Source organism: Microcebus murinus, chromosome 20 (genome assembly GCF_040939455.1).
Source record: "Microcebus murinus isolate Inina chromosome 20, M.murinus_Inina_mat1.0, whole genome shotgun sequence".
In the NCBI taxonomy this organism is placed as follows: domain Eukaryota; kingdom Metazoa; phylum Chordata; class Mammalia; order Primates; family Cheirogaleidae; genus Microcebus; species Microcebus murinus.
The window spans coordinates 10521185-10534294 of NC_134123.1; the positions used below are offsets into that span (position 1 = coordinate 10521185).

Below are 13110 nucleotides of genomic sequence, written 5' to 3' on the forward strand. Positions count from 1 at the left end.
GCCTGAAAAAGAGTGAGACCCCATCTCTACTAAAAAAATAGAAAGAAATTAATTGGCCAACTAAAAATATATAGAAAAAATTAGCCAGGCATGGTGGCGCATGCCTGTAGTCCCAGCTACTCGGGAGGCTGAGGCAGGAGGATTGCTTGAGCCCAGGAGTTTGAGGTTGCTGTGAGCTAGGCTGACGCCACGGCACTCTAACCCGGGCAACAGAGCGAGACTCTGTCTCAAAAAAAGAAAAAGACTTAAACTTGACTGTAGCCTACAAGCCCCTGCATGTTCTGGCTCAATTTACATCACAATCTTGGTCCTCTACTTGCTGGGCTCCAACCACAGTGACATTTCTCAGTTACCAGCACTCTCTCCCACCTCATGGCCTTTGCACCTGCTGTCTCCATTGCCTCCTCCCCCAATCTACCTCCATCTCGTCCTTCATGTCTCGGCTTAAACATTAGCTGCTCAGAGAGAATGTCTCCAAACGCCTCCTCTACAACAGCCCTTACCCAGCCACGCTGCCACGCTGCCTCCAGAGCACCCATCAGCACCAGCAACTACCTCGCTTGTTTGTGTTTACAATCTGCCCCCCCCCAGGAGAGTTTACCCTGCGTGAGAGTAAGACACGCCTTTGTCACTGACGATGCAGCTGCCGTATTCAGCACAGGGCCTGTTGCAGAAACAGGCTCTCAGTACACAGTTGTTCAATAAGCAAATTAAGATTAACAAATGAACAAATGAACCAATGACCTTCCAAAGTGCTGGCCATGTTTAGCCAGGTCAGGCAGAGGCCTAATCCAAGCAGGACTAAGATGGTTTGCATTTTAAGACTCATGCATTTATTATAACAATGAGTCTAGATTTTTCAACAATGATGAAACATGTTTCTCCATAATTATAAAATAAAAACACACATCTTTGGAAAAATACAAAGAAACGTGAGGTATCTGAGTAATATCCTTGAGCCAACAGCATGCTTCAACATCTCAAGGCATACACCCACATGATACCCATACACACACACACACACACACACACACACACACACACACACACGCACATTTATTTTTGGAGAAGGAGGGGATGGGGACAAAACCCACATTTGGTAGGCCTCATACAATTTTCAATAAAAGGCACATCATTCACTCTAGTCAATAACTCCCTAAAAACATTCTGGTAAAATCAAGGGAGAGTCCCAAGGGAGGCCGAGGTCACCACGGTGTGAGCCTAGTAGCACTCAGAAAAGGTGAGACCGCCTGCCACAGAGACAAAATGAAGGCCAGCTTCTAAACTCATTTCAAATGTTACAACACAGGAATTCGAGCAGTCTCAATGAATAAGAAAAAGCCCCTGAAAATGCTGCTATTTTGCCAGAGCAGAGCAAGCCCGACAAGGTCATCCGCAGAGCGCAGATGCGCCCTCCTTAACGCGGTCGGCAGTCCTTACCATGGCATTGAGCTGGGAGCTGCTTGCCTGCGTGATGCCAAGAATGTTGGTGGTGTGCATCACTTCAACCGAAAAGCTCGGCAGCCAGCTTGCAATCCGGGACCCTGAAACGAACAAGAATCCAGCACAAGGTTTAGAGCCCTGGTTCTCCCCATGTGTGTCATCTGCTCTCAAGTCACCACCCTGTAAGAATGCCCGTGTTCATGGAAGGCTCAAAGTATGCCAGGCCTCTTGTTCCTTGTGGACTGGCTCATTTAGTTCTCACTAAACCCCCACACGCTACGTCCTACTTTTATTCTTCTAGACATGACTCTAATCCCCTTGGTCTTTGGTCCCCAGGGCACTTAGAAGTTAGGTAACTTGTCCAAGATCACGCAGTTTAATTACGATGGCAAAGATGTGAAGCCAGCCAGGCAGGCTCTACAACACTGCACCAATAGGCGTCCAACACTGCTTCCAACACTGCTTCCCAGTGGCCCTGGATCCACACGAGCCCCACCCGCTCTCTCGGCCTAGGACACACGGAAGGTTTTCCTGGCTCTGAAACTGCTACAGCTGATCGGTGTGTGCCCTTCCCTTTCACACTGTACACACACTGCTACTCATTTGGAGACAGTGTTGTGACATTTGCTTTCAAGGAGTATCTTCTCCAATAATCTTAAAAACCTCAAGTTTTGAATTCAAAATTCTTTTCAAAGAGTTCTATTCTATAATACAGACTTGTGGGCTACCGGCATCAAGAAGTCTGCTGCTTCTGTTATATTCTGAAGGAATGGGGAGCCCAAGATATACCACCACCAAGTACTGGCTGTAAACCCAACACCAAGCCACCCATTTAAGGGTGCTTTTTCATTCCTTCCCAAAGAAGCACTGAGGCATGAAATATAAATCAAGTTAAAAGGCCATCTCAGAGGTCTTGCCAAACAAAATGCACTCATTAAAAAAATAGATCCTTATTTCATGTACTTACTACAGAGAAATAAAGTTGACTTAATCTATTTTGACTAAATTTTTAGTATTAATAATTGATAAAATAATGGATGACACAGCCAGGATCCATCTCCAATACTGCTAGTGTATTTTGGAAGTGCTACCTAGCAGATCTCTTACAGTATCAGCCACCAAACCAGGCCCTGTAGACCCCCCAGCATTCCAGGCCCAGCCGGCCTAGCAACCCTCGCCTAATCTTGGAGACATCACTCTACTCCCCTTGGTCCTTTCTTTGAGGGATTTCACCAACGTCCCACATAGTCCACCCTCAGAAACTCAAATCAAAGATCTGGAAAGCATTCCTCCTAACAAAATTCCAGCGGTGCCTGTTTTGCAGTAATAATCAGAAACATGAACTCAGAGAATTTAGTGGTAATGGACTGACGAAAATCAACAGCAGCTCAATGTGAATAAAGGAAGGATGATCAATCAGCCCCAGATATGGTGCCCACAGCCTTAGAATTTTAAGTGTGGTTTTTATTACAACTCCTTTCAACACTGCTGGGAGGCAGAATATTCATATTTTATGAACAAAACAACAGGGTTCCAACTTTGATTCTGTTTCTGGTACTCACTGGAAAGGCTACTCAATGATCCTTCATTATATGCTTAAATACTACACCAATGCAATAAATGATTAGCAAAGGTTAACTATTAAACTGATTAAGTATGCTCCTTGAAGGCGTGGTTGATTCAATTTCATTACCTCCACCTTCCTGCCCCCACCCACATACACTGACACAGAATCTAGCAAAATGCCTGGAGGAGGCCCTCAGTTCTGTCTATCCATTCATCCATTCATACTAAACACTTTCAATTAAAACTGACATACAGTCAGGCATAGCTTAATGACAGGGACATGTTCTGAGAAACGCTTCGTTAGGCAGTTTTGTTTTGTGTGAACATCAGAGTGTCCTTACACAAACCTACGACACACCTAGGCTATAGGTATAGCCTATTGCTCCTAGGCTACAAACCTGTACAGCATGTTGCCATGGTGAATGCAATCGGGTAACTGTAATACAATACTAAGTATCTGTGTATACAAACATACCTAAATGAAGAAAAAATACAGTAAAAATATGGGATAAAAGTTAAAAAAGGCCAGGCGCGGTGGCTCACGCCTATAATCCTAGCTCTCTGGGAGGCCGAGGCGGGCGGATTGCTCGAGGTCAGGAGTTCGAAACCAGCCTGAGCAAGAGCGAGACCCCGTCTCTACTATAAATAGAAAGAAATTAATTGGCCAACTAATATATACAAAAAATTAGCCGGGCATGGTGGCGAATGCCTGCAGTCCCAGCTACTTGGGAGGCTGAGGCAGGAGGATTGCTTGAGCCAGGAGTTTGAGGTTGCTGTGAGCCAGGCTGACGCCACGGCACTCACTCTAGCCTGGGCAACAAAGCAAGACTCTGCCTCAAAAAAAAAAAAAAGTTAAAAAATGGTACACTTGCATAGGGCATTTACCACGAATGGAGCTTGCAGGACTGGAAGTTGCTCTAGGTGAGTCAGTGGGGAGTGGTGAGTGAATATGATGAACTATGACATTACTGTAATGTCATACTGCAGACTTTATAAACATTGCACACTTAGGCTATACTAAATTTATAAAAACATTTTTCCTTACCCATTTAACCATAGCTTACTATAACTTTGTTACAAAAAAGGTTTTTTATAAAAGCTTTTTAATGTTTTTTAACTTTTTGCCTTTTTTGTAGTAACACTTAGCTTAAAATATAAACACATTGTACAGCTTAAAACACAAACATATTGTACAGCTATACAAAAATATTTTCTTTCTTTATATCCATATTCCATAAGCTATTTGTCTATTTTTACAATTTTTTGATTTTACTTTATATAATAAATATTTTTGTTAAAAACTAAGATACAAACACACATACTAGCCTAGGCCTACACAGGGTCAGGATCATTAATGTCACTGTCTACCACCTCCACACCTTGTCCCACCGGAAGGTTTTCAGGGGCAATAACATGCATGGAGCTGTCACCTATGATAACAATGCCTTCTTCTGGAATACCTCCCAAAGGACCTGCTGAGGCTGTTTTACAGTTAACTTTTATCTCCATTAGTTATAATAACCTTACGGACCCCTGCTATATATGGGGTCCATCATTGACCAAAAGATCATTATGAGGCCAAAGACTGTACAATATTAAAGTGCTCTGTACAGAACAATTTATAATTAAAACAGCATACCCTTAGGGGAGAAAACCCCTTGACCATAGCTTTAGAGATTGAAACCAACTAACCATCAAAGTGGAAGAAGTGATTGTGCTGGTTTAGGCGAGGTCTGCCTTCGGCTGCTGCTACAGGAACCAAATTCTCGTCCAAGTTCTCGCCTTGATGGTCTTCCCTGACACGGTTATTGTCAGCAATGTTAAGAGACATTCTGCATGTTGGACAGGACGTGTCTTGTTCTAGCCAGGAACGAAGACAGGAGCTACCAAAAAGTCCAAAATAAGACATGTGAACATACTTCCTTAGTGTATTTTGTGAGAATTCACCAGAAGTACTCTGAATGTATCAAATGTGTTCCAATTTTATTTTCTGTTTTCCACTAGTGAGATTTAAAACTTGAGAAACATTTGTGGACATTACCTCTTTGTCCTACTTCACTCTGATATACCTGTAGCGTATACTAGAGCTGTGAACGTTAATTTTCTACCATACACAGTGATCTATCAAGTTCCTGGTCACGACCCCTCTTCAGTAAGACTTCATAGCGTGACTCACCACCTTCCTCCTTTCCAATGCATGTGGCCAAATGATAAACAACCTGATAAATGATAAACAACTCATGTCTTTGAGTCTTCCACCCCAATGATCTTGCTTTCACTCTGCTTTAGCTGCCCACTAACATAGTCATAACCTTAACTTTGACCTTGTCCTCAAAATCTTGACTTCCAAGATCTCCCTCACTCACTCAAGCTCCTCTCCTTCCAGCTCACTTCTCTGGGACCAAATTTGCTAAATCACCCCCACCCAATCCACTCTTTCCTCAAGCATGACCCTCAGGTCCTTCCTTCCCTCTTCTCCTAGCTTACCTATCACCACATCCTTACACTCACCCCCTTAACTTCCTCCCCACTCTTCTCTTTGCATTCTGCTTTCCCAACAAGCCTGAAGCTTCTTTTCAGGAGATGATAATGTGCAGACACTCAATAAATACTTGTGTATTTAAGGTGTCCATTAAAGGGAAGGGTACTAGAATAAGAAGTAGAAAATCTGACATCTGGTCCCAACTGTGCCACTAACTAACTGGCTGTGTGATCCAGGTAAATTCTTCAACCTCTCTAGACTAGTACTCTCCACTAAAAAATGAAGTGATCTTCAAGCTCCCTTCCCATTTTATGAGAATTATTTTTCTAAGAGCTCAAGTACACATTGTCTTTTTTTTATAATATCTATAAACATGTGCATATATAAAGTTATAAAGGAGAACTTCATCATAATGTGATGATCCTCAAAGTCTCCAGCAATCGAACAGTACTTACATAACAAAACTTTTCCAGAGACCAAGATGGAGCTACTTCTTACTATCTCTGTGTTGTAAGAGTGTGTGACAAAGTAAGGCAATATGTCTGTATGCACATCCAACTCTACCACATTTTGAAATAATAAAGTACCTATAGTTCCTGTTTGTGATAATTTAGTCAAATAAGTGATTCTATTTTTAAAAAGTCCATTTCTCCTGATGAACACCCTTAAATCAATCATACCACTAGTAAAATTAGCCTTGTGGGGATTACAAAAGCTTGCAAGATCCTTGCCTTCCTTGCTACACTGTGACATACTTTCCCCATAAGCAAATCTAAATTTATTTCACAGACTGCAAACACCTCCCACACTAAATATAATAGCCTAAAAACTCCAAGGTGAGTACAACTGAGTAGATAATGGTTGCCCTTTAAAAAAAATTCTACACTTCCATAACTGAAAGAAACCAAACTTCAGAGAAAACAGACTCTGGACTCCAAAATCTTGCAAAAACACCTTCTATAGCAACAAATTATCTAGCCATTGTGTCTACAAGAATCTAAACATTTACCTTTACCACAGATTAAAATGAATTTGCCTTATTACTGGCGTGAGATCCTGCTACCATTCCATTACCAAAGCTACAAAGTAAAGCAAATCAAGAGATGTCTTAGCAATGATTTGTTCACTCAACCCATGGCAGACAAGTGTTTTAAAATTAAATCTTAACTCCTACATAACCACTGGATCAAAGAATAAATCACTTGGGAAATTAAACACATTGAGACAAATGAAAACAAAAATACAACATACCCAAACTTATGGGATATAGTGAAAGCAATGTTCAGAAAGAAATTTATAGCTAAAAATGCCTAAAAAGAAGAAAGATCTCGAATCAACATCCTAATTTTATAGCTATGGAACCAGAAAAAGAGTAACCTAAAGGCAGCAGAGGTACCCAGAGTAGTCAAATTCATAGAGACAGAAAATAGAACGGTATTTGCCAAGGGCTGAGGAAAGGGCAGAAGGGGACTTACTATATAATAGGGACATAGTTTTGGCCAGGCGCTGTGACTCATGCCTATAACCCTAGCACTCTGGGAGGCCGAGGCGGGAGGATCGCTCAAGGTCAGGAGTTCAAAACCAGCCTGAGCAAGAGCGAGACCCCGTCTCTACTAAAAATAGAAAGAAATTAACTGGCCAACTAAAAGTATATAGAAAAAATTAGCCGGGCATGGTGGCACATGCCTGTAGTCCCAGCTACTCTAGCTAGGGCAACAAAGTGAGACTCTGTCTCAAAAATAAATAAATAAATAAAATTTAACGGGGACATAGTTTCAATTTGGAAAGATGAAAAAGTTCTGGAGGTGAATGGTGATAAAGATTATACAACAATGTGACTGTACCCAATGCCATCAAACTGTACACTTAAAAATGCTTAAAATGGTAAGTTTTATGTTATGAATATTTTATAATAAGAAAATTACATTTGAGAATTATTAAAAAAACAAAACAAAACAAAACGCACCACAATGAGATAGCACTTTACACCCACAAAGATGGATATAATAAGAAAAACAGAAAATAACAAGTGTTGGCAAGAATGTGAAGAGAACTGAAACCCGCATGTTTTGCTGGTGGGAATGTAAAATGGTGCAGCTGCTATGGAAAACAGTTTGGCGGTTCCTCAAGAAATTAAACATAGAATTATCATCTGATCCAGCAGTTCCACTCCTAGGCATACACTCAAAAAAAGTGAAAACAGGTACTCAAACTGGTAACTTGTTCACAAATGTTCATAGCAGCATTATTTGCAATAGCCAAAAATGTAGAAACAACCGAAATGTCCATCAATGGATGAATGGATAAACAAATTGTTTAATTATTATATGATTTAAATTCACCCATACAAAAGAATGAGGTACTGATACATGCTATAATTGGATGACCACAAAAACATTATGCTAAGTAAAAGAAGCCAGTCACAAAAGGTCACATATCGTATGATTCCTTTTATATGAAAAAGTCTAGAATAGGCAAATGCACAGAGACAGAAAGTGGATCGGTGGCTGTCAGGTAGTGGGGAGGCAGGAACAGCGGGAGTGATTACTTAGTGAGTATGGAGCATTATTTTGGGGTGATGAAAAGGTTTTGAAACTAGACAGAAGGATGGTTGCACAACATTGTAAATGCACTAAATGCCACTGAATTGTATACTTTAAAATGGTTAATTGTATGTTATCTGAATTTTGCCTCAATCAAAAAATATAAATCCTAAAATTAATCAAATCATTTGCTTGAAAATATAACTTCTGGGCTAAAATATACTTATAGTTATTCTTCCCAACTAGCCTCCAAGCTCCACTGGAACTAACTGAAAGATTTTGAGAAATGTGTGCAAATTCCCTGGTCTTCCCAACTTTGACAAAGAGCACCGCTATACAACCAACGGTACAAGCCACAAAACTAGGAGAAATCCTGACACCGCTCCCATTCCTCACTTCCCCTAAGCTCTTCTAGCACCACGCCCTCCCTAATTCTTCTCAAATCTATCTTCTCTTTAATTCCACTCCCACCACTGTAGTCCAAGCCACTCTCAATGTATCCCTGGAACCACTACAGCAGCTACTAACTAGCCCCCCTGATTTTTTCAAACTACAAATATTAGCAGCCAACCCTTAAATACCTTCAAGGGCTTCTCATCCCTCCCAATGGCCCTCTAGACCCTGCCTGCTTCTCCTGCCCAGCAAACACTCCTCCCTCTTATACTCGTAGTCACACAGGTTCTCTTCTAGTTCAACACATTCCCTCCTGCTGCAGAAATGCTCCCTCTGTCTCAAATACTCTTCCACCTGACCCCTCCCTTTGCTGACTTAACTACTACTTGTCCTCAAAAGTCACTTCCTCCAAATTTGAGTCAGATTCCTTTCTTACAAGCTCTCATGAACCATATTCCTTTCTTTTAGAGCACTAATCTCAATTGATACTTTTATTTTCATAAATGTGCCTGGTTAATTCACATTTGACTCCTCCCTTGGACTATAAGCTCCATGAGAGTAAAGACCATACATGTCATTTTCATTTTATCTCCAAAGCCCAACACAGCACCCAGGGCATAAAAAAAAAAAAAAAAAAAAAAAAAAAAATCTGTCAATAAATTTGTTGTATTACTGAGACTCCAGCTCCAGAGCCCTTCTAATATTAAAAAGGAGAAGAAAAACTATTTGGGAATATAAAATAAGGAAAGAAGGATTAAAGATATAAAGATCAGAACTTTCTCAACATGCAAAAATGACTACAGATGCAAAAGGCCAAACAATACTTCAAGGTCCAGAAACATCAAAACATCCAATCTATAAAAAGAAAGATTTAGGTTAAACAGACAGAGCCCCTAACGAGATCTCTGAAAATAAATAATAGATACACTACTCCAATCGTGAAGGTTTACAGAGGAGCCTATTTTGTAATCCTTGATAGCAGCAGCCACAGTTCTGCACTGTTCATCCCAGCCCCCCTCTCTGGTGTGTGTCTTGATGTTTGATAAGCTGTGTGTGTCTTGATGTTTGATAAACTGTTTGACAGCAAAAGTTTCCCCCTAACCCTTTCTTTTAAATCTTATAGGCATATTTGTTGTACCTCTGAGCTGAAATGGAGAAATATGAAGACTGCTAATATGCCCTGAAAGTAAGATGGCAAATTGTGGATGGGAAACAGTTCTGCTGAATAGGGAAGAGGCTAAGGGATAAAGAAGGATACTCAAGAGCTTCCCTTAACACTCAATGTCAGCAACTAGGCCAGGCTGAGCTATCCTCTGCTAGGATTAGTCTTGAGCCTGGGTATAAAAAGCACCCACGTGCCCTGGACAGAGTAACAGTCCCAAGTGGCCCTTCGTGAAGCTCCTACTTATGGAAAAGATGTCCACAGGGCAGTTTCCTTGCAGCCTGCATGGAGTCCCAGCAGATTGCACAGTCGTCATTATTGACAGCCAGCTCCTCTGGAGTTGCAACTGCAAACCTGCAAACACAAAACGAGTCCTCTGTCAATGCCGCACATACTGAACACCACTTTATAGACTTCACCTTTATAACAGCACAGGTACAGAAATCATGTTCAGTAAAAACATTTTCACAGTCAAAAACATTGTAACTGCTTTTTCTTCATAGCCCGTTAAAAAGCGAGTGAGAAACTTATACACAGAAACTAACTTCATCTTAATAATGGCTGCTGTTAGTGATGACTTCAAAAAACACTTCTGGGCAAATCAGATGGCTAAGACCCCCAGAGACCCAAACTGTCCCCTGTGCACAAAAAGGATACCCATTAATCTTACACCTTCAGGCTTGGTTTAGCCTTTCAATTAAGTTAAGTGTATGTGCAAACACGCAGGTGTAAAGAATAATTGAGAGACCCATCTTCATGAAAGGAAGAGGGCAGAAGCCCAAGGAAGCTTCTATTTGATACGAATAATAAAATAATAACATAAAAATAAGAACCTAGGCTGAGCACGGTGGCTCACGCCTGTAATCCTAGTACTCTGGGAGGCCGAGGCGGACGGATCACTCAAGGTCACGAGTTCAAAACCAGCCTGAGCAAGAGTGAGACCCCCGTCTCTACTATAAATAGAAATAAATTAATTGGCCAACTAAAAATATATAGAAAAAAAAAAATTAGCTGGGCATGGTGGCATATGCTTGTAGTCCCAGCTACTCAGGAGGCTGAGGCAGGAGGATCACTTCAGCCCAGGAGTTTGAGGTTGCTGTGAGCTAGGCTGATGCCACGGCACTCTAGCCTGGGCAACAGAGTGAGCCTCTGTCTCTAACTAACTAACTAACTAACTAACTAACTAACTAACTAACTAACTAAGAACCTAATACTCACTAAGCACTATGTGTCCAGTACTATTCTAAGTACATGAATTATATTATGAAATTATCCCAAGAGTTCCAGGAAGAACGTTCTGTTATTATCACTATTTTAGAGTTGAAGTAACTGGGAGACAGGGAGTTAAGTAAATTGCCCAAAATCACATAGGAATTAAGTGAGGATTTACTTAACCCAGATAGTCAGACTCTGGAGCCTATATTCTTCACCATTCTGTTAACAGCTTATAGAATCAAGTTCTGATACACTCTGGGATTTATTATTTTTGAAGAGCTAAAAGGAGTAAATTTGGGTGACATTAACCAGTACTCTCTTACCTGGCTTCCATGTTCCCAACCACACGCAGATAGTTCTTGTGCCGACGAATCCGACGCTGCACCTCGTGGAACAGGTAACGCAGCTGCATGAAGATGACCAGGCTGGCCATGGACAGCCAGATGTTGCCAAACAACTTAAACATAGAGACAAAGAGAATAAAACACACAAGCAAACACATGTGAACCTGCTAGTTTCTAGTGAGTACATTAGAAACTCTTAATTGCTGGTGATGGTGAACTGGAACAATCTTTCAGACAGCAAATGTGTATGTTTATTTTACTACCCTAAACAACATACACACTGTTAAGCCCAGTCATTCCACCACCAGCAATCTCTCCTGAGAAACTAATCGGAAATTCAAAAGCTTTAAGCAAAAAGAGGCCTATCCATGCAATTATAAAAAAGAAAATATGGAAATTAACAAAATGCCCAGCAGAGGAACAGTTAGGCTGTACACTCATATAATGTTATATAGCCATTAATTATTTTAATTGTAATATACAATTACATATTAATATTCTATTTTCATATGTAACAGTTTTGAAGGTAAATTACATGTGAAAATAATATTTAAGTGAAAAAAGCAGGATATAATTACCATTATAAAACTAATATGTGATAAATTATGTAAAGATGTGAAATAGCAAACAACTGAATACAATCTAAACAGCCCATCACACGTTTGGTTAATTACATCATGGTACCTCTATATGATGAAATTTTTATTCTAAGGTATTAAAATGGTTTAGAAGAATTGACGCTAGCATAGGAAAATGTTAATACATTAGCTAAGAAAACTAAACTATATGTCCAAAATATGATCTCAATTTATGAATGTATATATTTGAATAAAGAAGCAATTATTAATAAATACAACAAAATGTTAACAGTTACCTCTGGGCACTTGTTTTCTCCATTTGGGACAGAGAGAGGGCTCTTTTTTTTTTTTTAACATTATTATTAATTATTATCCTTCTAGGGTTTTTTTTGAGACTGGTCTCACTCTCCTGCCCCAGCCTCGCCACAGGCAAGGACTATAGGCACGAACTACGGCACTTTGTACTTTTTTTAAAAACAGTACGTTTTCAAAGTTACTTTGAAAAAGTAGACTTAGAAATGTGCTGTCTCTAACCCAATAATTTTTCAATGCTACTTTGAATAGCTTTCTAATTTAAATAAATTGCCCATCAACTATGTTGATTCTCACCATTGTTAGATCACAGAAGTGCTAACCAATGAAGCAAATTTACAATATTGTTAATTTCTGATACATCAAAGTAAAATGTAAACAATGAAGGCAGCAGGAATTAAGTATAAGGACTTTGTTTTCAATTATAAAGATGGAAAATTTATGAATCCATGAAGCAGCTAACACTGCAGGAATTCCCATTACAAAGTAACTGCTAAATATTAAAAGCCATAGAGACTACGGGAAGAAGCAGCCCCTTAATTTCACGCTAAAAGAATTATCTACTGACTTGGTCAGCAGAACGGACCAAGTCTTCAAGATCAGCAAACACCTCCTGAGTTGGGCACCAGCCAAAGTGGTTCCATGACACTGCTTTACACCCAATGGCCAAAAAAAAAGGTGCACAGCTGCATTCATTTTTATAGTATTTTAAGTGGTTCATCCACATCTTATTAAAGATTTCATATTTTTTAACATACAAACCAAGGTTCCTGATTCTGAAAGTCTAGCCCTCAAAGCTCCTCATGAGAGAACTTACCAGCATGTGAATGTGGTGCATGAGGTCCAGGGACAAGAGAGTGAGCTCCATGACAAAATCTGTATAATACACGTATGTTCCCTTTCCTTCCCAGGTCCCTTCGTGGTTGAGGTCCCAGAGGTGAATTATATATCTACAATGAAAAGAGAAAAAGACCCTAATAACTTACTATTACAGCTGAATTTTAAACATGTTAAAAAAAACCACACTTTTACATCTTAAAATCAACTGTATGAGATCTCAATCACCTCCCTC

General features: G+C 40.1%; 1 protein-coding gene across 1 annotated transcript in view; it reads right to left on the minus strand.

The window, feature by feature from the left end:
* Nucleotides 1-13110, minus strand: part of AMFR (autocrine motility factor receptor) — a 43615-nt gene that overhangs the window by 14239 nt on the left and 16266 nt on the right. Inside the window, exons 6-10 of the mRNA XM_012755918.3 lie at nucleotides 12856-12988; nucleotides 11128-11261; nucleotides 9833-9943; nucleotides 4702-4892; nucleotides 1441-1544 (exon numbers count right to left, since the gene is read on the minus strand). Of these exons, the coding sequence (XP_012611372.2) occupies nucleotides 1441-1544; nucleotides 4702-4892; nucleotides 9833-9943; nucleotides 11128-11261; nucleotides 12856-12988 (673 nt within the window). The remainder of the gene's footprint in view (nucleotides 1-1440; nucleotides 1545-4701; nucleotides 4893-9832; nucleotides 9944-11127; nucleotides 11262-12855; nucleotides 12989-13110) is intronic.